The 27,489-nt window shown below is 35.2% G+C and overlaps 1 protein-coding gene across 1 annotated transcript in view; it reads left to right on the top strand.

Moving 5' to 3' along the window:
* The window catches only part of LOC123523941 (uncharacterized), a 40,420-nt gene extending 17,799 nt beyond the window's left edge, over nucleotides 1-22,621 (top strand). The window contains exons 2-11 of the mRNA XM_053542652.1: nucleotides 2,148-2,190; nucleotides 6,733-6,847; nucleotides 7,687-7,727; nucleotides 11,801-12,055; nucleotides 13,384-13,568; nucleotides 14,443-14,588; nucleotides 15,360-15,466; nucleotides 17,560-17,862; nucleotides 18,872-18,952; nucleotides 19,643-22,621. Of these exons, the coding sequence (XP_053398627.1) occupies nucleotides 2,148-2,190; nucleotides 6,733-6,847; nucleotides 7,687-7,727; nucleotides 11,801-12,055; nucleotides 13,384-13,568; nucleotides 14,443-14,588; nucleotides 15,360-15,466; nucleotides 17,560-17,862; nucleotides 18,872-18,952; nucleotides 19,643-21,798 (3,432 nt within the window). The 3' untranslated portion in view covers nucleotides 21,799-22,621. The remainder of the gene's footprint in view (nucleotides 1-2,147; nucleotides 2,191-6,732; nucleotides 6,848-7,686; nucleotides 7,728-11,800; nucleotides 12,056-13,383; nucleotides 13,569-14,442; nucleotides 14,589-15,359; nucleotides 15,467-17,559; nucleotides 17,863-18,871; nucleotides 18,953-19,642) is intronic.
* The last annotated feature ends 4,868 nt before the right edge of the window (nucleotides 22,622-27,489 follow it).

Genomic DNA, 27,489 nt, shown 5'->3' with positions numbered 1-27,489 from the left:
GTTACAAAACAAGTATCAATGTTTTCCCATTAATACCACGAGTTAAATGCGTTTAAACCAAATTGTTTTACCTAAAATTTTGCGTTGTATGTAGGCCAGCTGGATTTTTCAAACTCTCAGCAGCATCAAACATTTACAGTTGAATGTAAACCAGGTTAACAATACTTAAAATGTCTTTTTATCATTAAAACCGACCTAAACGTGATTCTGCCAAACAGAAGTGATTATAATAAGTATTTTCCTACTGTCCGATTTGTGGGTCCTGCAACACGCTGAAAACGTTAAATTTACGTACCCTCTTTCGGGCCTCAGTGATGTGTTCAGTTTATTTTTTATATACAAACAAAATTGTGTTTAGCGACACCAAAGAACTGAACTTGATTCAGGTATCATTTCATGAATCTTGAATTAAAAATTAAAATATGACAGATGAAAAGGTTGTGAAATTGCCCGAATCTGGGTCGGCAACCAGTAGAGTTATTTTTGAATATCAACAGGCAGGGCATACATGTAAATAAATAAAGATTGACCTTATGGACATTATTAGATAAATCCCATTTTCATGTATCAGCAACCAATAAATACATGTTTACAATGAGGGGGTTATAGGCCGTTACGCAATATATGTGCAATATAGTGGTAGTGTTTACACAGATTTGTATACAAACATGATCTCATTCATTTTTAGCTCGACTATTCGAAGAATAGTCTAGCTATTCTACTCACCCTGGCGTTGGCGTCTGCGTCACACCTTGGTTAAGTATTTGCATGCAAGTACATACAGCTATCATTTTAAGGCATATAGCTTTGAAACTGATTTATTCGTTTTCTAGGTCAATTACCAACCTCACTGGGTCAAGTTCCATAACTCTAACATGTATTTTTAGCAAATTATGCCCCCTTTTGGACTTAGAAAATTCTGGTTAAAGTTTTACATGCAAGTTACTATTTCCAAAACTAATGCAGATATTGAATTGAAACTTCACATGTGTCTTCGGGGTTATAAAACTAGTTGATAGCACCAAGTCCCATAACTCTAACATGTATTTTGGGCAAATTATGCCCCCTTTTGGACTTAGAAAATCCTGGCTAAAGTTTTACGTGCAAGTACATACAGCTATTACCAAAAGGCATATAGCTTTGAAACTTATTTATTCTTTTTCTAGGTCAGTTACCAACCTCACTGGGTCAAGTTCCATAACTCTTAACATGTATTTTATTATGCCCCCTTTTGGACTTAGAAAATTCTGGTTAAAGTTTTACATGCAAGTTACTATCTCCAAAACTAATGCAGATATGGAATTGAAACTTCACATGTTTCTTCGGGGTTATTAAACTAGTTGATAGCATCAAGTCCCATAACTCTGATATGCATTTTGGTCAAATTATGTCCCGTTTCGAACTTAAAACTCTTTTGATATTTAACATTTTGGGTAATAATTTCCTGCTTCTGTGACAATATTTCGAATAGTCGAGCTTGGCTGTCTTACGGACAGCTCTTGTATTGATTAAAAAATGGTAATCTATTCGAGACGATGAAAACTATACTTTGGTACGTTTTCACACAATAATATTTTGTGTACAGGAAAGTATTGACAGTTAAAACTGTATAAAATCATTACTTGTATTCATTAAGAAATCAATTACCGGATGGCTAGAAAATCCCGAGGATTTGCTAGTCGTCCGGTAACTGGACGGCTAGAACGCAGGCTAGGCTTCTGGTTACTGGATGGCTAGGCACTTCCTTTACTTTATTTTTGAAATCTTATCTTTTATTCTACACTGCCGCTTCTGTAGCTCGATAGCGGTGGTGTTAAGTATTTCACATTTTTCAAGATAAACAAATTATTTGTACAAATATTATGTTGTCAAGGTCATAAAATAGTATTTTTGTTGTGAGAAAGTAAGAATTATCCTAAATGCTTATCTTCTCGCATATTGTACACTGTCGCTGTATCGAATAATCCCACCAAAGAAGCAAGAACTCAAAAAAAGTGTTAAAAATATTCTCTTTTGTAAGATACTGACTGTTGAAATATATCTTGATAAGTATAGCAGCAATATGCTGCATGTATGTTGCAATATATAGTGATTCATGACAGCCCTATTTTCACAGTAATATTGTTTATGTAAACTCTTTATTTTAGTCTGCAATCAAGGCAAAGCTGATAGAACAAGGTGCTTATGTTGGTAAGTTCTTACTTTTACTGGTCTTTGTTCAAGGTGAACTATAAGCCTGTTATTATAGGTGGATGGTCTGTTGTCTTGTATCAACATTTTTACTTATACAGCTTCTCTATTGGTCAGAATTATACTAAACCCCGTCTATAGCATCCTTGCATGGACCTAGTCCCAATCCGTGACTCTGGTTACAGGCTTTCAAGTAATCCTACTTTTTCCTACTTTTCCTACTTTTTAGGTCTGTTCCTACTTTTTTCCTACTTTTTTGAAAAAACTCCTGCTATTCCTACTTTTTTATCTAAAGAAGAAAAAATATGTTAACAAATGTTGTTTGTCTATTTGTATAATGAATTTTGTTACATAATGTAAGGACTGATGGTGTACTGGTGAGGCTCTAGAGATATTTTTGATATGCTGCTGGTGACCTCTTCATTATATGAGTTGAATACTGACCTTGATATTGGAGCATAAGAGGTTGCAGGTAGCTATGTACAATGGGGACCTCAAAGCATCAAGAAAATAGAAAGACCTTATATATTGTGCTGCTGTGTAATTGTGAGTAAATGTACAAGATTCAGGCCCAGATCCAGAGCTGGAAAGAGGGTGGCCATGCCCCCCCCCCCCCCCCCCCCCCCACTCCCCAGTTTGCTGAGAAGTGACGTATACTCATCAAAGTTGCACCCAACTATTTTCGCTAAGGGTTAGTATTTTCTCAAAATTTAGACCCAAAAGTATACCAGAGGCCTCCATTTCATATCTATATTTCAAAATCTTCCAGGGGAGAACACACTGGCCCCCCTAAAATTAGGAAAGTACCCCTCCCAGTACCTCAAAATAATGCAGAAAATGCACCAGAACCAACCATTTCATACCTGTATTTCAAAATTTTCCAGGGGGACAGCCCCCTGACCCCTCTAAAATGACTGGGATACCTCCTCCCATACCTAAAAATTAAGACCAAAAAATGCACCAGAGCCCACCATTTCATACCTGTATTGCAAAATTTTCAAGGGGAGAGTCCTCTGACCCCCCTAAAATGTCTGGGATAGCGCCTACCATACCTGAAAATTCAGACCAAAAAATGCACCCAGAGCCCACCATTTCATTCCTGTGTTTCAAAATTTTCCAGGGGGACAGCCCCCTGACCACCCTAAAATGACTGGGATACCTCTTCCCATACCTTAAAGTTAAGACCAAAAAATGCACCACAGCCCACCATTTCATATCTGTATTGCAAAATTTTCAGGGGGAGAGCCCTCTGACCCCCCTAAAATGACTGGGATACCTCCTCCCATACCTAAAAATTCAGACCAAAAAATGCAACCAGAGCCCACCATTTCATACCTGTGTTTCAAAATTTTTCAGGGGGACAGCCCCCTGACCCCTCTAAAATGACTGGGATACCTTCTCCCATACCTAAAAATTAAGACCAAAAAATGCACCAGAGCCACCATTTCATACCTGTATTGCAAAATTTTCAAGGGGAGAGTCCTCTGACCCCCCTAAAATGTCTGGGATAGCGCCTACCATACCTGAAAATTCAGACCAAAAAATGCACCCAGAGCCCACCATTTCATTCCTGTGTTTCAAAATTTTCCAGGGGGACAGCCCCCTGACCACCCTAAAATGACTGGGATACCTCTTCCCATACCTTAAAGTTAAGACCAAAAAATGCACCACAGCCCACCATTTCATATCTGTATTGCAAAATTTTCAGGGGGAGAGCCCTCTGACCCCCCTAAAATGACTGGGATACCTCCTCCCATACCTAAAAATTCAGACCAAAAAATGCAACCAGAGCCCACCATTTCATACCTGTGTTTCAAAATTTTTCAGGGGGACAGCCCCCTGACCCCTCTAAAATGACTGGGATACCTTCTCCCATACCTAAAAATTAAGACCAAAAAATGCACCAGAGCCCACCATTTCATACCTGTATTGCAAAATTTTCAAGGGGAGAGTCCTCTGACCCCCCTAAAATGTCTGGGATAGCGCCTACCATACCTGAAAATTCAGACCAAAAAATGCACCCAGAGCCCACCATTTCATTCCTGTGTTTCAAAATTTTCCAGGGGGACAGCCCCCTGACCACCCTAAAATGACTGGGATACCTCTTCCCATACCTTAAAGTTAAGACCAAAAAATGCACCACAGCCCACCATTTCATATCTGTATTGCAAAATTTTCAGGGGGAGAGCCCTCTGACCCCCCTAAAATGACTGGGATACCTCCTCCCATACCTAAAAATTCAGACCAAAAAATGCAACCAGAGCCCACCATTTCATACCTGTGTTTCAAAATTTTTCAGGGGGACAGCCCCCTGACCCCTCTAAAATGACTGGAATACCTCTCCCATATCTAAAAATTTAGACAAAATAATGCACCAGAGCCCCACCATTTCATACCTGTATATTTCAATATTTTCAAGAGGACTGATCCCCCACCCTCACCCCTAAAAGGAGGGGGGGGGGGGGGGGGGGGGTACCCCTCCAGTACTTCAGAACTTAGACATTTTATCAAAAACATTTAGATGGAGGCCCTACTCATCCCTCCCCCAACTTAAACAGAGGCCCCCTCCCATACCTACCCCCTTTTGGCGTTATGCACTTCGCCAGTGAGGCGTGCCGGTGATGCTTTTATTCTAAATCTGGCTAGTTTGTTCTCATAAGTTCCTACTATTTGTCATCAGATTCCTACTTTTTTCCTACTTTTCTCCTACTTTTTATATCAGAGGCTCCTACTTTTCTCCTACTTTTTCATCAAAGGTCGCTTGAAAGCCTGTAGTTACCTCCCCTGACGGTCCGTCCACAGAGTCACAAGCAGCCACTAATAAAAATTGGCGTAATTTAGGTACTTCAGTCTTTCAGACATGATTGCAAGCATAATGATGATTTAATGGCGAAAAGAAAAATATTTCTAAATAGCAAATTTATTCTTGTGCTTGTCTTGTGAAATACACGATATGTCAGGTCATGAGCACCTCGTAGTTCCTGAAGAAAGTCACCCACTGACCTACATTATCGATTTGTTTTTTCGCCACTGGTGACGTCACAGCTTTATTACGCATTTCATTCATAGTCAGGTACCGGTACCGGATGAGCACAACGTCTCGGGCTAATTTTAAATGTATTAGCGCAATATTATTTGTATATTTACTACGATCTAAAGTTTAGTTATAAAATTTGAAGACAAAAGAAATATTGGGAGAGAACTATTCACATATATTCTCATGTGCTTGTTCCTTCACGAACACCCGGAATAAATTTTGGTGAACAAATCGAGTACGACTTCCACTGTGCTAAATGCTGTACGTTCATGCATGTATATTTGATAGCTGTTTTTCTATAGTTGTTAATGCAGAACATGTCAAATAACATTTCTGTTCACAAGATAAATGTATTACCTACAGCAAATTAAAATATTTCTTTCGTTTTTCATACTATGAAGCTTATAATTTACGTTCATATTTTAATCACTAATGATTATGTCTGTGGTCGGACATGGCTGAGTTGGATGTAATATCAGACTGAAATGAAATGAAAGTGATAATTACACCACGGGTTGGACTAGCATGGACCATGCCCTAAGTTTTTCAAATGGTTTAAAAGCTTAGCCCCAATGAGGAGCTGCCGGAGCTATATCTAGGGATAAAAAACCTTTAAATGACTTCTTGTCATGAAGCACTAGATGGGTCTACACCAAGCTTAGTCTGTAACATTCTCCTATAGAATTCTATCAAGTTTAATTAAACTGTTCTGCTTAATCTCTTTTAGGGGCTGCTATAGCTAAGACTTGATAAAATTTTTAATAACTTCTGTGTATCAACTGCTCAAGTCTCAGAGCTAACAAAAAACAAAAAAACATTAAATGACTTCCAACCATAAGCCTCTCTTGTTACCTTCCATGTCATGACAATACATATATGTACAGCCCAATGGTCAAGGTCAGATGAGCAACTTAGGGCCAGTAGTTAAGGCCATCTTGTTTTTCATACATAAATGTTTTACATGAAATTGGTATATGACCATATCATTGAAAATATCTGCATTTATGTGACAGAGTCTGCTATATCTGAAACTGTATCAGTCATGAGCTCTAAGTTATGACATACTGGTATGTTACTAAATCACAATACGGAAAAGATAGATATTGGAGCTTTTGCATAAGAAACATTAAAAATTCCCCCAAACTGAATAAAAGAAAAAGTTAGATATATTCATTTGAGTAGCAATTATACATGTATGGGGCAGGTGTTTCTTTCAAGTAATCACTGAGAAAATTATCTTCTTATAAATGAATTTTCGCTCTTGATAACAACACAGGTAGTACATTATGGTTTTGAACAAATATCACTTTCATGAAATATTAGGTTACCGTATTACAACGTTTGTGTCTCAAATATGACCTTCAAAAAGTATTCATTAGTGTATAAAATCTATTTTATATGCATAATTTCCATGCATCAGTATATGCATTCAAACTATTATTAAATAATATTATTTATTGTGTTCTACTTTAAGTGGATCATACAATATTTAATTTATATGTCAGATGATGAGTTACCAGATTACATCATGGTTATGGTTGCTAACAAAAAATCCCAGAAACAGATGACTGAAGATCTCAGCTTATTTCTTGGAGGAAATACAGATAAATTCACAATCTGGTAAGTTCGTGATTAAATTGGGCTTTATATAGAAACTTTTATCCCATTAATATAAAGGATGCTTATCTCTCAGAATTACTGTCTTGTGTAAAAAAACAAAACAATTGATATTTGATATAAGGTACCTTATATTAAAATATATAAAATAAGATGAGCTGTTGCCTGAAAAGTGCTGTTTCTGCCTTAAGGTACTTAATTTATGCATGTTTGATAAACCGGAAGTGATGGCGTGACGTCATTTATCCGGAAAATGTACTTTAATCGTGGCCAGATATCTCAAAAATAAGCACACGGACCTATACATTTTATAGGCCTTTTGTTTATTTATGACTGTGAGAAATTTCATTAAAATCTACATTTTAGTAAAATTCTGTTTACAAAAATGTTACGAAAGTTGCGATAAACTCCCATTACGAAAAATTGCATGAGGTCCAAATTTTTCAAGGAGATGTTGTTTTGGAAACATGCAAGTTTATCTTCACTTCCAGAAACTTACCATGTGTACCTTTATTTTTTTTACCAATACAGGAATGCTAGAGACACTGCCTTATTATTTGTTGACTACTGTGCTTATTGTATAATTGATCATGAAAAGGGCGCTATATAAATCTGGTATAATAATAAAAATTTTAAGATAGGCGTATTCACTAAAAACTGTCACTGGTATTGTTACTGATCAACCCAAAATACAAGTTACAAAATTCTATCATGAACTTGTATACATCCCTTTTGTCAGAATTTAGAATTTTAGCATTAGTAAAATGGCATTTCAAAAAGATGATGTGTTTCATTATGAAGAAGTATTTATGACTTGTGTAATTTCTGGTTTTGTATTTCAGGTTACATGGGCTCCTGAAGAAGTTACAGTCCATTAATACAGGTAAAGTTCACATGTTCACAAATAATTATGTCTCTCACTCAGTGATGGGAGAGATATTCATTAAATGCTGTCTGTCTGACTGTATGTATTACACAAAGTTTGTCATTGTAACTCCTCTGACACCACAAGGCGGATCTACACCAAATTCACAAAGTGATCATTACCAAGCCTAGTTGTACATATCATCAGAATATGGTTCAATGACTTTCAGTGGAGTTATTGCCCTTGATTCTTCAAATTCTTTCATATTTAGGCTTCTCATATTATTGAGCAGATTTCCATCAAATCTTTCAGGAATGATCAGTGCCAAGCCTAATTGTGCATATTGTTGGAATGTTCTAGTTGAGTTATACCCTTTTTAGCTCACCTGTCACATAGTGACAAGGTGAGCTTTTGTGATCACCTTTCGTCCGTCGTGTGTCCGTCCGTGCGTCCGTCAACAATTTCTTGTCTGCACGATAGTGGTTTCATTTATGATTTTATTTTAACCAAACTTGCACACAACTTGTATCACCATAAGATCACGGTTCCTTTCTTGAACTGGCCAGATCCCATTATGGGTTCCAGAGTTATGGCACCTGAAAGGGCCAAAATTAGCTATTTTGACCTTGTCTGCACAATAGCAGCTTTATTTATGATTTGATTTTTACCAAACTGGCACACAACTTGTATCACCATAAGATCTTGGTTCCTTTCTTGAACTGGCCAGATTCCATTATGGGTTCCAGAGTTATGGCCCCTGAAAGGGCCAGAATTAGCTATTTTGACCTTGTCTGCACAATAGCAGCTTCATTTATGATTTTATTTTAACCAAACTTGCACACAACTTGTATCACCATAAGATCTCGGTTCCTTTCTTGAACTGGCGAGATTCCGTTATGGGTTCCAGAGTTATGGCCCCTGAAAGGGCCAGAATTAGCTATTTTGACCTTGTCTGCACAATAGCAGCTTCATTTATGATTTTATTTTAACCAAACTTGCACACAACTTGTATCACCACAAGATCTTGCTTCCTTTCTTCAACTGGCCAGATTCCATCATGGGTTCCAGAGTTATGACCCCTTGAAGGTCCAAAATTCGCTATTTTGGCTTTTGCAGCCATATAGAGACTTCATTTATGGTTTTATTTGATACAAACTTCAAAAATACCTTCAACAACAAGAAATCTTGGATTCCATGACAAATCAGATCCAATCATAGGTTCCAGAGTTATTTTATATCTGATTACCTCCCCTGATTGTAATCAAAATGGATTTATATCAGTAAGTACTTACAGGACTTATTTGAAATTTCATTATTGTTATTAGTTGGACTGAGACAATCAGGGTAGATAACTATGGACTGATTTTATGTCAAATTACCTCCCTTTATTTCAAATTAAAATTGTTATATCTCCATAACTAATGAAGATACTGATCTGAAATTTCATTTATGTCAAGAGATTTATTTGGCAGATCCTTCTTTTGTCCACTTACAATATTTATTTTTTTTAATTACTTCCCTTTTACGTTACTATGAATAGCTTATTTTTAGTAACTTTTTTAGCTCACATGTCACAAAGTGACAGTGTGAGCTTTTGTGATCACGCAGCGTCCGTCGTCCGTGCGTCCGTCCGTGCGTAAACTTTTGCTTGTGACCTCTCTAGAGGTCACATTTTTCATGGGATCTTTATGAAAGTTGGTCAGAATGTTCATCTTGATAATATCTAGGTCAAGTTCGAAACTGGGTCACGTGCGATCAAAAACTAGGTCAGTAGGTCTAAAAATAGAAAAACCTTGTGACCTCTCTAGAGGCCACATTTTTCACAAGATCTTCATGAAAATTGGTCAGAATGTTCATCTTGATGATATCTAGGTCAAGTTCGAAACTGGGTCACGTGCCTTCAAAAACTAGGTCAGTAGGTCAAATAATAGAAAAACCTTGTGACCTCTCTAGAGGCCATATTTTTCATGGGATCTGTATGAAAGTTGGTGTGAATGTTCATCTTGATGATATCTAGGTCAAGTTCGAAATTGGGTCAGCTGAGGTCAAAAACTAGGTCATTAGGTCTAAAAATAGAAAAACCTTGTGACCTCTCTAGAGGTCATACTTTTGAATGGATCTTCATGAAAATTGGTCAGAATGTTCACCTTGATGATATCTAGGTCAAGTTTGAAACTGGGTCACGTGCCATCAATAACTAGGTCAGTAGGTCAAATAATAAAAAAACCTTGTGACCTCTCTAGAAGCCATATTTTTCATGGGAACTGTATGAAGGTTGGTCTGAATGTTCATCTTGATGATATCTAGGCCAAGTTCGAAACTGGGTCAACTGTGGTTAAAAACTAGGTCAGTAGGTCTAAAAATAGAAAAACCTTGTGACCTCTCTAGAGGCCATATTTTTCACAAGATCTTCATGAAAATTGGTCAGAATGTTCAGCTTGATGATATCTAGGTCAAGTTCGAAACTGGGTCATGTGCTCTAAAAAACTAGGTCAGTAGGTCAAATAATAGAAAAACCTTGTGACCTCTCTAGAGGCCATATTTTTCATGGGATCTGTATGAAAGTTGGTCTGAATGTTCATCTTGATGATATCTAGATCAGTTTCGAATCTGGGTCAGCTGCGGTCAAAAACTAGGTCATTAGGTCTAAAAATAGAAAAAGCTTGTGACCTCTCTAGAGGCCATACTTTTGAATGGATCTTCATGAAAATTGGTCAGAATGTTCATCTTGATGATATCTAGGTCAAGTTTGAAACTGGGTCACGTGCCATCAATAACTAGGTCAGTAGGTCAAATAATGGAAAAACCTTGTGACCTCTCTAGAGGCCATATTTTTCATGGGATCTGTATGGAAGTTGGTCTGAATGTTCATCTTGATGATATCTGGGTCAGGTTCAAAACTGGGGTCACATGAGCTCAAAAACTAGGTCAAATAATAGAAAAAAACCGACGTCATACTCAGTTCAAAACTGGGTCATGTTGGGACAGGTGAGCGATTCAGAACCATCATGGTCCTCTTGTTATTATTGGCCATAGGGAAAACACGAGACCAGTTTTCTGTGGTACAACATTGATGGTACCTCCAATTTTTAGGTGTATTTTAACATATCTATACCTTGTAAGATTTTTTTTCTTTTTGGTTAAATTTCTTCCGTTTGTTGTTCCTGTCCTTTGGATTTAGATATTTTTTCTGAGGACCTTCTAGTCCTCAAGTGCAATGATAACAGGTGAGCGATATAGGGCCATCATGGCCCTCTTGTTTACATTATCTGCTCAACTACTGAGATGCAACCAAAAGGAATAGCACCAAACCTGACCATATACATCAAGCTTAATTTTGCATGTCATAGGAACATTCCTGTTCATTTATTTTCAGTGGAGTTATGGCCCCTTATTTTTCAAATTTTATGATACTTCTCTTACACCGTAGGGCAGATTTATAACAAAGCTCATGGGAGTTATCTGTACCAAGCATAGTTATGCATATCATCTGCATATGTTTGCTTCATTGATTTTCAGCAGTTATGGCCCTTGATTTGTTGTATTTTACTACACTCCTTGCTGTTTACCTTGAAATTTTATCAAACCTAGCTGTGCATATCATTGGCATGTTCCTTTTAATGATTTCCAGCGGAGTTATGACCCTTGATTTGTCAAATTCTAAGATATTTGTGCTGATTTTCTAAACTACAGGTTTGAATTCCACTAAACTTCACAGGAGCGATCTGTGCCAAGCGTAGTTGGATATGTCTTTGGAATGTTGTGGTTCAGTGATTTTCTTAAGAGTTATGGCCCTTAATTTTACAATGTCTGTGTGTTAAGTTGTGGAAGGCATAAGCTTCGTTAGTTATTCTTGCATTTTAGAATTTGTATTCAAGTAACATTATGTTGTTGCAAAATATTAAAACATGTTTATGTTATGTATTTGAAAATAATCTAAAACTAATACTTGATTTGATTTCATATGGAGCTCTGTTACTCAAAAAACACAAGGCCAAATGCCTTCAAACTTCACATGTCTTTGGCATAATGATATGTCCATAAAGGACAAACTACATTGACTAACTTTTAATTTGTTAATTACCAAACAGATGAAGCTGGTGGTAAGCACAAATCTAAAGAGCGAGATAAACACAGAGGAGAAAAAAGAAAGCACAAAACATCTCAGGGAGAGAAAGAAAAAACAACAGAAGGAGAAAAACAGAGAAAATTGTCCTCTGGAGAGAAAGAAAAGATAGAGAAGAAAAAACCTGAAGAGAAAGCAGAAACCAGTACAGCAAAAGTGAAACCAGTTCAGCAGATAGAGGATGAACAACATGAAGAGATTGAAATCAGTGAAAATACTGGTGAGTACATATTAAGGGGCTGTCATGGCTGAGTGGTTAAGGTCGCTGGCTTCAAATCACCTGCCCCTCACAGATGTATGTTTGAACCTTGCCTTGAGCATAAAATTGTTGTGAGGTAGCCATCCAGTTGGCTCATAGAAGGTCTGTGGTTCTACCCAGGTGCCTGCCAATGCCTGAAACAATGCATGGAGGTGCATTTGGTGTTCCATCACTAACAAAAGCTGAAAAAGTCACCATATGACCGAAATTCTGTCAGCATGACTCTAAACCCTATAAAAAAAAAATAAATAAAAAGAAATGAAAGAGTTATTAGGTATATTTTGAATGAATTGTGTACATTGGTCTTTATTGCTCCGTGAATTATGTACAAATATAGCTTCATTGGTAAACGTTATGCTTCATGATTTAGGTACAAATATAGCTTCAGTGGCTATCTTTATGCTTCATGATTTAGATACAAATATAGCTTAATTGGTTAACGTTATGCTTCATGATTTAGGTATAAATATAGCTTCATTGGTTAAATGTTTCATGATTTAGGTACAAATATAGCTTAATTGGTTAATGTTATGCTTCATGATTTAGGTACAAATACAGCTTAATTGGTTAATGTTATGCTTCATGATTTAGGTACAAATATAGCTTCAGTGGTTAACTTTATGCTTCATGATTTAGGTACAAATATAGCTTCATTGGTTAACGTTATGCTTCATGATTTAGGTACAAATATAGCTTCAGTGGTTAACTTTATGCTTCATGATTTAGGTACAAATACAGCTTCATTGGTTAACGTTATGCTTCATGATTTAGGTACAAATATAGCTTAATTGGTTAATGTTATGCTTCATGATTTAGGTACAAATATAGCTTAATTGGTTAATGTTATGCTTCATGATTTAGGTACAAATACAGCTTAATTGGTTAATGTTATGCTTCATGATTTAGGTACAAATATAGCTTAATTGGTTAATGTTATGCTTCATGATTTAGGTACAAATACAGCTTAATTGGTTAATGTTATGCTTCATGATTCAGGTACAAATATAGCTTCAGTGGTTAACTTAATGTTTCATGATTTAGGTACAAATATAGCTTCATTGGTTAACGTTATGCTTCATGATTTAGGTACAAATATAGCTTCAGTGGTTAACTTTATGCTTCATGATTTAGGTACAAATATAGCTTCAGTGATTAACTTTATGCTTCATGATTTAGGTACAAATATAGCTTCATTGGTTAATGTTACGCTTGTTCCATAGATATATTTCAGTGGGCAGGCGGGAACTATATTCTGTAAACTGGTACTAAAAAGAGTTTCTTTATATTAGATGAATTTAATGAAGAGAACAAGGAAGCTGAGATGAATGAGCAGGTAAAGAGTACATCAACGGGGAAACCCCCACCCACCAAGGCAGCCAAGTCAGACAAGTCAGCTGATGTGAAAAAATCCAGTACAAAAACTTCAACTAGAGATTCGAGTAAATCTAAAAGTTCAGCAGCAAGCAAACATAAGGTAAAGAATAAGGTTTACTGTTCTTGTACTATTTGAATCAACAGTATTAATATAATTACATATTCTATATCTGTTTAAATCTGAACTTGACCTGTGAGGTTAAGAGAGACTTAAATTCTTTAACATCACAAGTTTCCTTTCCTAATTAAGCCCAGATCTTGTTACTTATGCAGTTGAAATGTTAAGTAATGAGTTTTACTGTATTTTAACATCAGTGAAAGAAAATGTATGGCATAGTTATCAAGTTATGTACAAGATACAAATTTTATTTATAGTCAGGTGTCAACATTACAACATTAGCTATGGAAAACTATTGCCCGACTGAACTATGACTCTTGCCATGTGTGTCATGGCATGCAGAAGAGTTACCACATACTATAATTACTATTGCCTCACACTAATCCAAATTATCATTAACCATATACCATTGCCATTCACTGACAAAGAAATACCATTGTCATTCACTGACAAAGAAATACCATTGCCATTCACTGACAAAGAAATACCATTGCAATTCACTGATAAAAAGTATCATATATCATTGTCAATGATAAGGGAGTTACCTTCATATCATTGCCAATTACTGATAAAGAGTAACCTTTATAGTTGTTGCCATTCAATTTCATTGATAAAGATTTACAGTATGTAATTATTGTAGTCATTGCCACTCTAAAATAAAGGGTTACCATATACTTTTGTCTTTCACTGATAAAGAGTGAAAATACTGCCAACTTTCACTGATAAGATTTACCATAAACTGTTGCCATTCATTAATACAGAATAAACTTTGTATCACTGCCATTCACTGATAAAGATTTCTTTGTTTGTGAACGATATATACCATCAACAATGATATCTTTCTTTATTTCAATAGAGTGAATCCAAAGAACCAAAGAAACCAACATCTTTTGTGGCATCAGTAAAGAGGAGGTATGAGGAATTAGATGAAGAAGAGGAATACGATCCTGCTAATCCAGCTGTTGGCAGTGTTGCCAGCGTTGTCAGGGGACCACAGAGAAAGTAAGTTATTGCTTGATCATGATAATCAAAATGTTGTCAGAGTTGTCATGGGCTTTAAGAGAAAGTAACATGATAATACTGGTCTAGCTGTTGCCAGTATTGTCAGTGGAACACAGAGAAAGTAAGTTATACATGTAGCTTGACCCTGATAATACAGATGTTGCCAATGAGGATCACAGAGTAAGTTACAACCTGAGAGTCATTCTGGCAGTGTTGTCAAGTGATCATAATTTTAGCCCATATGAGAGAATTGCTAGTGCTGTCTGAGAAAGTATAGTTAAGGTTTTATTTATCAGTGTGGCTTGTGATACATGAATATAGAGTGAGAGTAATTAAGTTATAACATAACACTTGGCACCCTTGATATTTGTGTTGATCTAATTGTTAATACAATATCTGTTGACAATTTATAGTATTGTCAAGGGGCCATGTAAATTGCTAGTTATAACACAGCCATTGACAGCATCGGAAACAGAAAAAATGAATTATAAATCAGGAGTTGGCAGTGCTGTAATACTGTGAAATCATTATTTTTCGCGTGGGACTAATTTTTGTGAATTCCGTGGTTGCATCAGTCCACGAAATTAAGTCCCAATGAACAAATAAAATTCCCATTCATTTTATCTTCAAAAGATGAAATCCACGAATTCAAATCCCTAGAATGGTCAAAATCACGAAAATTCATGACCACGAAATTAAATGATTTCACAGTATTAAGTTTTGAAAATGTTTTATTGCTGTGTTGTGAACTTGTTAAATTGTCAATTACAGATCCAGTGTGCCAAAGTCTCTACAAGCCAACAAGTCTCTTTTAATGAAGGCAGTGACAGAAGCTGAGAAATCTGTCACTACTAGTAAGAAAATTGAATCCACAACAGGTACTTTTCATGCTAAATGGAAATACTTTCATTTAAGATAGATTATTGACTCCTCTACTTACCTAAATAGGGGTGCTATTCTACTCGCCCTGGCGTCGGCGTGTCACTTTCTTGGTTAAAAGTTTTTGGGCAACCTTTGTATTTCTGTCATATCTTTGTTACTATTGCTTATATCGTACTGTAACTTCACATAAACATTGTCCAGCAAACAAACAAAGTATGTGCAGGGGCTGGGCTCATTTTAGCTAAGGTCAAGGTCACCAAGGTGTTATACTTCGGTTATTTTTAAGGTTAAAGTTTTCCGGCAACCTTTGTTCTTCTGTCATATCTCTGTTACTATTGCTTATATCTTACTGTAACTTTACATAAACATTGTCCAGCTTACAAACAAAGTATGTGCAGGGGCTGGGCCCATTATACCAAGGGTCAAGGTCATCAAGGTGTTATACTTGGGTTATTTTAAAGGTTGAAGTGATTCGGCAGCCTTTGTTTTTCTGTCATATCTTTGTTACTATTGCTTATATCTTACTGTAACTTCACATAAACATTGTCCAGCATACAAACAAAGTATGTGCTTTGACTGGGCCCATTATACCCAAGGTCAAGGTCACCAAGTTGTTATACTTGGAATTATTTTCATGTAAATTTTTTTTTCGAAAGTTCATTTATAGACATATCTTTGGTACAATGTAAGATAATGACTTGAAACTTAAAATGTATCTTTATCATCATCATCTGCATGTGTGGTAACAATCCTTAAAACTCTGATTTGTATTTTTGACCAAATTATGCTCCGTTCATAGATATTTTTTTTAAACTGAGACATAAATTCATTTTACTGTCAAATTGCCGAATAGTGGAATGCGCTGTCTTACGGACAGCTCTTGTTTATTTTAAGATACATTATGCCCAAATTTCATGTTTAAAAATCTGAACAGTTACTAAATAGTTTCTATGTTAATACAGAATAAATATATATAAAAACGTAAGCGTCACTGTATACATAAAATTTGTAATTGCAGCTGTGCGTACACAGTTAAGTTAAATATTTAGCTATGATATTTATATTTGAAAAGGATTTCTAGATTCAAAAGCCATATTTGATATATATGGATCTGAAAGATACTTTACCATCAATATCATTCTGATGAAACGGCTCAGGAAAAAATATTGGTAGACGTTCTGTATGAAAAGGAAAGGAAGTTACTATATTTGAATTAAATGAAGTAATCTTTAAGCATTACTTGAGATTCAGTTGGTTAGAGGAGTGTTTATGCATACCATGTTGTGTAGAGTGTTTGCTCCCTACATCCAGCTATCAGTCACACTTTCTTGAGTACTCAGCACTTTCAGTTTCCATTTAATTGAATTGAAACTTGGTATACATCAACTGTACAAAGTGGGCTTGCATAAATTATCAAAACTAAAAGGATCTTATATGACTGCCTGTGTAAGACAGGGTTTTCCCAAACCTGAGGGATAGCATTGGATGGATCCTGGCTGTCCCGAGGGTTGGCAAAACATGTTTGTTACTCAGACAGAATTGTTAGATAATGTTTTTGCCTATCATCGATATCATACATACAGTATTTTCACAGATATTGTAAGTTAAAAATAGCTAATGCCCTCCGACTCCGACGTCAATATTGCATGTGTTGGTTATCTTTCCTTAGGGAAAAGATCTGCTGCCCAGATAACCTTACTTTTCCCTGCTAGTTAGGCAAGAATTCCATGTCTGATTATTTTTTGTTGAGTATGGCCCTAATACTACAATTATAATCAGAACATTATATACTCAACAATTCCTACAGTTCCCATCCAATTAAAATGAACTTTGGTATACATCATCAACATGAAGTGAACATGCATATGTTCTTAAAACTTTCATGTCTGATTATTTTTCTGGAGTAGGGCCCTGTTACAGACTTCATTTATTATTCTATCAAGCATTTTCAGGGGGTATGTGTCACACAATGTTGACATCTTTCTTGTTCTGCTTTAAGGATGAAATAATAATTATGTATTAAATGTTTTGAGTTGGAAGACTGTGAAACATGTTAAAAAAATAAGAAGAAAGCCTTTTATCCCAACAGAATCAAAGCCATCAATGAGATCAGACAGACAGCCTGTAGATTTGAAGAAACGTCTGAAAACACCTGCTGGAATTGGTCTACTTTCACGTTCAAAGAGGACAGAATTAGAAGCTTTGAAATACAGAGTTGAAACTGAGCCCAGTAAAGATACAGCCAAAAAACCTCGCAGGTCCAGTGAAGGCTTTGAGAACATGAAATACACCATAAGAAATGAGACGGTTTCAAGGTCCAAATCTCCTCCAAAGAAAACCCCACCAAAGGCGAAAGCTCCGGCTGTAGCACCTTCAAGGGTAGCTGCATCAGGTTTGTAAAATTTGAAATAAAATTCCTTGTCTCAGTAGGAGATTAAGATAGTCATTTAAATACAGTAAAACTCTTTAAAGTTCATGGGAGCTTTTAGTTTTGTAATTAAAAATGTTTTTTAATTCTAAATGATATTTCCTATTACGTTTAATCACAGAATTTTGATCTGACGCCATTGAGAAAAGTTAGATATCAGACATGCATTTAGATATAAACAAAATGTACCATGTATACACCGATAGGAATGTGTCAGATGTTCTTTGCAAGTGTATTATAATATTGCAAATATAAGTTAAAATAAAATTCTTGTGAATAATAACTATTTTACTTCTACTAATTTCTACTGTGAAATCATTAGTTGGGGACAATTTTTGTGGAATTTGTGGTTATTTCAACCCATTAAATACCTACAAATGGATTACATTCTCCTTTGTTTGATATTCAAACTTTTTTATCCACAAAGTCATATTCCTAGAAAATGTTCATGTTTGACAAACCATGGTGTTCCATATTGTAGAGGTGTTAGTTCTAAACTAAATAATTTCACCATAGTGTACAGATGTACTTGTAACTTTTGATTGTTTTTAGAAAGGCATTGTTTGTAGTCATTGATTGATTCACCATTTCTATACAATGTCTAAAAGCCGTTAGTTAAACTGAACAAGAATTCTTAAGAATATTTAATGTTGTCGGTACTTCTTGGCTTTATTTTTTGTCTAGGTCAATTTTTTCAATAACAGCTGTAGGCTTGAAACAGTGTACACATGTTCATCATCATTGAGTGAGTTAAGCTAAACAAGAATCATAACTCTTGTGCATTTTATCAGAATAATGGCCCTTTTTTACTTCGATGATTGGTATTTCTTTTTTCAGATTTAATTTTAGTCCTCTTTTTGTTTTACTTTTATTACAGCTATAGCCCTATAATTTCTGCATTAACATAGCTGCTTGTTCTCTCTGACTTATATCAAGTGAAGAAAATATATTGAAGGTTTTATTTGTGTTTCAGCATTTAGAGAGATGGGACATGTTAGTAAAGTTGTAGTGAAAAAAGAAAGTAAAGAGGTGGCCTCTGATGCTGAAGATGAAGGTAACAGTTATTTTCCTCCCAAAATTGCATTGATTAACTGAGACAAGTGAAAAATATTTGCTTGAATTTCCTCCCAATTTCCCCATATGCATATTCCATCTTTTTTGCAGTAGATTGTCTTAATAAATTGAATTTGAAAGGAAAAAAGTTGCTTACAATTCTCACATCATGTTTTAGTTCTGTTAAATTAGGAGTAGTTGAAAATGGAGTTTAAGGTGCTTGCATAACATTGTTTCTCTTGTTGGTACGTGGTACATTCCTTTGCTAGTTTGTAGGGTATTTTTAACCTTGTAATATGGGAAAGTGTTGTCCTTCAAGGTTGACTTTGCTAGAAACATGGATTGTTCTCATTTGAGGTGACTGACTAGCTAATAAATGCAACTAGAAATATTAGGTTTTATATAATATTGATAATAGTGATAGTAGTACTTATTGTCATTACTGTTGAAAAAACATTCACCATGAATAGATTTCAACTTTTTTGTCTCAAAATAAAGAAAAAAAAAAGCAATGCCAACAGAGTTATATCTTTGTTATGAGAAAGGTTTACTGTCTGATCAGTGCACATTTTTAAAAATTAAAATAAACATTTTCATTTTGAAAATGAACAGTCAGATTCTTTAATTTGATTGATAAACATTCTTGAAAGCTGGTTCCTAAGTTTACAAGTAGAAACCTTTCTCATTGCAGGGAGTGATGATAACTCTGCTGACATTGATAGAAATAATAGTGAGGACAGTGTCAGTGCTAGTGAAGCAGAAGACACTGACTCTGGTGAGGAAGTTGAGATAGAAGTCACAGATCGAGCTGCTCAGACTGTCGTAAATATGAGAGACAAGAACTTCAAACTGGCTGATACACAAGGAAGTTCTGATAAAGATTGTCAGACTGAAGTGAGGGAGATTGGTAGTGGAGAAAGTAGCTCTTATAAACTATCAAAGGACAAAATGGAGGAGATAGATAACAGTTTGTTGAATCTCTTCATTGAAAACCTCTTACCATTTGAATTTGTTGAAAATGAGCCATTTAGAATGTTTGCAAAGACTCTTGAACCTAAATACCACTTTCCTAAGAGAAAGAAATTAATGACTGAGGTTGGAATGCTGTACAATTCAGTAAAAGATTTGATGAAATCAGAAATGGCAGGAAACCAGTCCATAATATTTACTCATAATTCCTGGAGCAGTATGGAGGGTGAAACTTACGATACTTTGACAGCTCATTATATTAACAAAGACTGGAAGTTAAGATCTTCAGTACTGAAAACTTCAGAAATTTCTACACATGATCATTGTGAAAGCATTGCAGAACATCTTGATGAAACAAGAATGAAATGGAACTTGCCTGAGCCTGTTTTAGTGACAGACGATTCAAATACAGAACATAGAGTGGTCAAGATGCTTGGCTGGAAAAGAGTTTTGTGTTTTGGCTGCTGTATTCATACTGTTATCAGAAGGTCATTAAAGGAAAGGGACATTAGTCATTTTATTGAGCAGGGTAGAAAGTTGATTACAGAAGTTCTAGGTAACAGTGCTGTAATAGAGATGCTTGAAAAGAAAAAGAAATTGCTTCTGTCAGAGGAGGTACAGAATAAATGTTTGGTCCTAGACATTGGACAGAACTGGAGAAGTACTCTGACCATGTTAGCATGTCTGGGTGAGCAAACACCTGCTCTACATGCAGCCATAATGGATTCAGAATTGACCAATCAGGGAGTTGATCTTCGCATGATGCTTTACACTTTCAGTCAGCAATCCAGTGTTGAAACTCTGGTGAAGATTTTAAATACCTTCAAAACAGCTGCTGAAATACTGACAAATTCTGAAAGTCCGACTTTACAGAAGGTTATACCAATATTCATAAAGTTGGACAAGGTGTTGGAAGCAGACAATGATGATAATACAATGATTAGAAACATGAAATCAGACATTAAACATGAGATCAAACATTTCTTAGACAACAGTAAAGAGACATGTCTGTTAGCTTGCCTTGTTCATCCGCAGACTAAACAGATGGCATTTGTGTCACAGAAAGAGAAGGAGGACATTAAATCTTTGCTGTTTCATGAAGTGAAAGCTCAGTGTGAGAAAGAATTTCGAGAAAATCAGGATGATGAGAGTAAATTTAAGAAAGGAAAAAAAGGAAATGTGAGACAGACGAAAGCAATGTCAGAAATGTTGGAGAATACTGATGTGAGAAGAGTTGTGGTTAACAAGGAGAGTGAAGATAATGGTGCTCATGATGGTGCTGCAGAATATGATAAAGACAATGTTGAGTCTACTGATGGTGAGGTTACTGAAGATGAGGATGGTGACACTAGTGATATGGGTGATGGCAACAGAAACAAAAATAGAGGAACTGAAACAAACCATGAAGTAAATCAGCAAGCTGGTCCATCAGGAGTTGGAAGTGGAGATTTTCAGACTGATAGTGATGGTAAAAGTACCGCTAGAAATGTTAGAACACCTTTCAGTGATGCTGATTCTAAATTACAGATGACAAACTTATCTATAACAGTTGAAAATGACTGGCTAGATGATGTTATTTGTGCTTCAGATGATCAGAGGTCACCAGAAGAAACTGCCAAAATTGAACTGAATCTATATATGGCTGAACCTGCCTCAAATAAAAACCCTCTGGCTTGGTGGCAGGAAAAACTGTTATTATATCCGCACATTGCCAACATTGCCAAACGAGTGCTAGCTATACCAGCCTCTAGCTTGAATGCCGAGGATATATTCAGCTTAGAAAGAAAGAAAGATTGTAAATCTTTGCAGATTAAAGCTGAACATATTGATATGATGCTGTTTCTGAAACAGAATAAAGAACTGTATGAAACTGAATAAAGAACTGTATGAAACTGAATAAAGAACTGTATGAAAATGAATAAAACAGAATAATGAACTGTATGAAACTGAATAAAACAGAATAATGATCTGTATGAAACTGAATAAACACTGTATGAAGCAGATTAAAGAACTGTATGAAACTGAATAAAATACCATATGAAACAGAATAAAGACATGTATGAAACTGAATAAAGACATGTATGAAACTGAATAAAACACTGTATGAAACTGAATAAAGACATGTATGGAACTGAATAAAACACTGTATGAAACTGAATAAAGACATGTATGAAACTGAATAAAAAGACATGTATGAAACTGAATATAGTATGTATGAAACCGAATAAAACACTGTATGAAACTGAATAAAACACTGTATAAAACTGAATAAAATACTGTATGAAAACACTGTACAAAACTGAATAAAGACATGTATGAAACTGAAGAAAACACCATATAATTCAAAATAAAGAACTGAATGAAACTGAAAAAAAACAACGCTGTATGAGAGATAGATCGTGGAAAGCACATAAAGTAGAATTTTGAATGAATTAGTGAAGACTTTATGAATGAATGCATGTAGAATAGCAGTTACTTCCTATGGAATGAATTCTGACAAAAGTACCTATACTTTTTGTTGCATATTGTGTGTCATGGAGAGCAGCTCTAAGAATGATTTGAAAACACTGTGTGTTATGTTTGGTAAAAAAGTTCATTTAGTATTGTCCTGTGATTTCAGTAACTGTGTAGTGATTTTAATTCATTAAATTTCATTTGATTGGTGCATACTTTAAGTAATTTATAATAAATAATAGAAATATTTCTGGTTGATGTATTTTCTAGGTGTCAGAATCAGTATTTGCTGAATACTGTGTTATGTGAATACAGCACTTACTGTATGTATTTGTATCTTTTAAGTCACGCATACACCATTTAAACAGATGCACAGGTCATGTTGTGGATGAAAAAATTAGATCCATGAAACTATTATAGAAATGATTTTCTCACATTTTGCTGACATGCTTAGTGGAAATAGGTATTTGTTTCTTACATTATATCGTGCTTTTGCTAACCTGACCTATGTATGCCAAGTTAGGGCAACACCTAAAATAGCTATAAAATATCATATTCCACTTCTTTTTCTGATTTTACTCTTATACATATGACAAATTACAATATGGTATGGTGGTCAGGTTCTTGACTGGATGATTGTCACGTGTTTTCATGTGTACTCATATAGCGACTAACAGTAAGATTCAGTTTGATAAAACAGCAGCTTTCTTTTTCCTTTAATTGAAAGAGTAACGTAGAATGATTAAAAAATCATGAATCTATTTATACCCGAGTATCCCTTTAAGTCATAAAGCAACTGTCCAACTTCTAAGGTGGAGAAAGGTCCATGTGATGTTTCAGACATGAGTGGGTACCTGGCTAGAACCATTGACCAGCTGGATAGCTTCCTTGCAAGATGCAGTTGTACATCCCATGTAGAGTTTCCATCTGGCAAAGAGAGGGCCAGATGAAAAGAAGCCAGCAGCTTTATCCACATGGCTACATAGGGTCTATAACACTTAAAGCCCTTGATGTTACTGCCAGTGATACAAGAAAAGGCTTAGTACCAAGTCAGAATAATACTATTGTGTATAATTATGTAGTATTTGCAGTGTGTCATTAAGATTTATCTGCAGTTTATCATGGAGTTGTATTTGCAGTGCATCATTTAATGGTATTTGCAGTGTGTCATTTAGTGGTATCTCCAGTGTATCATGAAGTGATGTCAGCAGTGTATTTTGAAGTGATATCAGCAGTTTATCATGAAATGATGTCTGCAGTGTATCATGAAGTAATGTCTGCAGTTTATCATGAAGTGATGTTTGCAGTGTATCGTGAAGCGGTATTTGCAATGTATCATGCAGTGATGTCTGTAATGTATTACCAACTGACTAGTAAATGTCATTGAAGTCTATTTACCATGTTTTCACCTCAAAAAAAATGAAAAAGTTATATTAAAAGGGAATATGCAATATTTGGCAACATTTCTTATTGGAAAGAAGTAGGTAAAACATTTAATACTGCAGAAAAAAATTGTACAACAAATAAAAAAGGTATGTAAAGAAATGGCAGCCATTTTGGGCACAGTGACATCATCATTCTTTCCTTATATGGGCTTTACCATATACAGTCAAACCTTTCTATAAAGACCACCCTTGGGAGAGCCAAAATGTGGTCTTTATTGGGAGATGGTCTTCATTCACAGGTTAAAATACACTGTAAATGTTAAAATGGGAAACAAAACATGTGGTCTTTAGAGCCATGTGGTCTCTGTTCAAAGGTGGTCTTTAACACAGGTTTGACTGTCTGGAAAATCAGTGAATAACAACTAAGGGAATCATATTTTGTAGGCCATAATATAATATGAACCATAGTGTGTGTGTGTGTAAAAGTGTATACTTTAAATTTAAACTCCATGTTTAATTGTATTTTACATAATTTTGCCATAAATACCATACTTAGTAATAATAAGGAAAGAACGATGACATCACTGTGCCCAAAAAAGAATATTTAAATTGCCATATCTTTTTTGTTTATAGTTGGATTTTCATAATTTTTTGCCAGTTTATATTTTTCATTAAACTCTTTCTTAATATAAATTATCAAATGTTGAATATTCCCTTTTAAGAAAACTTTCACTTTTTTCAGCTGAAGTAGGGCTGTTCTTTTAAGAGGAATTATTATAGTTTTGAATTTTTTTCAACCATAAGATTTAGTATACATAATTGTTGAAACTTAATATCAGAGTATGGACCACCATTGCCTGACACACGACTTGTACAGAGGACTAAGCTAGAAGATGACAGCACTGATAATACAGACTCCAGTCCCAAAGAAAGTCCAGAAGAAAATGCATCAGAAGGTATTCAGTCATCTATTTATGACCTGTTGATTGCGAACATATTACCATTCTTTTAACTGTGTGGAATATTACATGTATGGTAGTGTGAGAAGGTTACTACCTATTAGTAAAACAGTCCATCATATTAGTCTCTTTAACATGAAATGTATAGCTGGCTCTCAAAAGCAGGTACATTCCTCTAATAGCAGCTTCTGTAAGTTGAAACAAGGCATCCTTATGGTCACCAGTATCATAAATAGACTTTTTCAAGGTAATTGTTGACTTGATATAAAGAGTCAAAATTATTTGACAGATTGTTTATATAGGTGATGGGCAATCTAACAGTCAAAACTTCAAAGGACCAAAAAAAATCACAGTACACCATCATGTAAAGTTATTGGTTTTATCGCTTCCGCATTTTGCCCTGTAGATGCGTTAAATGTTATTATTACATGAGTACCTATAAATAGTAACAAATTTGTGTTGAAAATTCTCCCATTATCGCATTACGTCATGCATTATCACATTATCATAATAAGCCCCGGGGCCATTATCGATAATGGCCCTGGCGTTAGCGCGGGAAATTAACGTCCGTAGACAGAAATGACGTCATGGCGTTTCGTGGAGGTAAAACAGTGAATATTTCCGTTTTATTTTATCATCTTGAGCGTAACATCATGTATTCTTTGTGAAATATCGTATTTTTATCCCTAAATTATGCAATAAGCAAGAAAGTACAACTTAGTATCCAGGTATTTGATTTTATACAGTAAATAGACTCTTATACAAATAATATAGAAACTGAAAAGCTGAAATTTATTGTGCCAGAAGATGCAAATACCCACAAAAATGACACAAAAAACATTTCTTACTATATTATAGGTTAACATGTAATAAACAGGTAAATACATGGGAGAGCGGTGCTTTTGAGTGATAATGGCCCTGGAAGAAGATAATAGCCCTCGGGCTATTATCACCTTGCCAGGGCCATTATCACTCAAAGGCACCGCTCTCCCATTTATTAACCTATACATCATGTACAGTATATACATATGTTTAAATCGCCAGAAAATTCATAATTTTGGAAATTATTTGATAATTTTTACATAAATAAATGAGGAATTGAATCCCCTTTTGTTACATATAAGTTTTATTTGAATTTATCTTATATTCGCAACAAAATCAGCATTTAAACCCAAATCGGCAGCAATGACAATTTCATCAGAAATTTCCTCTACTGTTTTGGTCTTTTGGGTGTTTTTTCACGAGTGGAGATGTTCCCGAGGATCACGTTAAATTAGTTGGACTATATGCAGAGCAAATCTCTAACGAAAGCTGTAAAAAATTTGGTTCATTTAATATTAAATCAGTGTTGTTCATTGAAATAAAGTTTATATGAATTTATTGCCATTAAGTTATGTATTTATCGATAATAAAGAGAATTTATCAAATGATTGTGTTGCAGACAATGCTTCACCAGATCCAGAGATCCAGTTACTATTGGACGAGGCTCATGAAACCCTCGACCTCAATGATGATCTTCTTTATGAGGAGGAAAATAAGAGAAAAGTCAGGTACATACATGTTTTTCTATACAATTTACTCGGTGGCATATTGAGGAAATTTATAGACAATATTTGGATGAAGGTTTTACTGCTGCTGCATAAGTAAGTTGCAGCAACCATTATAACAAATGATTGAAATAGCATAATGGGTTGGAGAGAAGAGGGATGGGCTGCGAGCAACATAGAAATGGCAGAAATATTACATAAGCATATATATTTTATCTTTGGTGATAATAGCTTGTTTGATGTTTCTGAGAAAGCTTGCTGATTTTTTTTTCTACAGTCAAGTTGGGAAACAGATGTTCATTTGCCATTAATCTTTTGCACTTGATAAAACAATGCAGAATGTTTTTTTTTTCTATTCCAGAGATTCAAATAGCCCCTCCCCAGAGCCAAGGTTCATTGTGACTCTGGATGGTGTAGATCCCCAAACATACAACACATTCTCAGAGATAAGGCAGAACCCTGTGCAGGTAAGACATTTTAATTTCTTGTGAAAACAGAACAATAATATATGTTTGTAATACACAGTATGATAATTAGTAGATGATTTTGTAATAAATGTGTTAGACTGGGTCATTTTTCGCCAAGGTGTTATTTAGTGATTTGGTGGTTAGCAGCCTGTCCAATGTTAAGATTTCAGGAATCGTGACTGTTCGTGTTTTAGAACATGATGTAGATTAACCTTTACCTTGCTAAATTTCTAAAATGGACTGGTCTATCATTCAGTTTTGGCAGTACCATTTATTATTCAAAGGGATGTTCACTGAAAATTTACTCACTGAATAGTGCATTATGAATAGAGCAGACCAAAATCAGTCTGCACAGATGTGCAGGCTGATTTTGATCTGCACTGATCGCAAAGGCAGAATCACTTGCCATCAGCAGACTAAAGGTTAATGTTCGCAACCATTTTGAATTTATGATTGGTAATTATTTGTGAATTTTAGTGAAAATAAAACCATTGGGAATGTTACCCAGTTTACAGTGCTTTGAGCAGATACTGATGTACTGATACACCATCATGATGTACATAAAGTTAAAAAGAAATACAGTGTTCATATACTAGGCAGTGAATGGAACATTTTAAGACGTATCCCTTTTGTTATTTTTGAAAATAGATGTCAGGAGACCCTTGTTTCAATTACTGTCCCTTGTTTTACCTGTAAATGTCCTTTTGACTGTTTACCTACATATTACTTTACCGGAAGGATATTTATTTCAGACAGT

The sequence above is a fragment of the Mercenaria mercenaria genome, chromosome 1 (assembly GCF_021730395.1).
Source record: "Mercenaria mercenaria strain notata chromosome 1, MADL_Memer_1, whole genome shotgun sequence".
Taxonomy (NCBI): Eukaryota; Metazoa; Mollusca; class Bivalvia; order Venerida; family Veneridae; genus Mercenaria; species Mercenaria mercenaria.
This window is presented reverse-complemented; position numbering and strand designations above follow the sequence as displayed.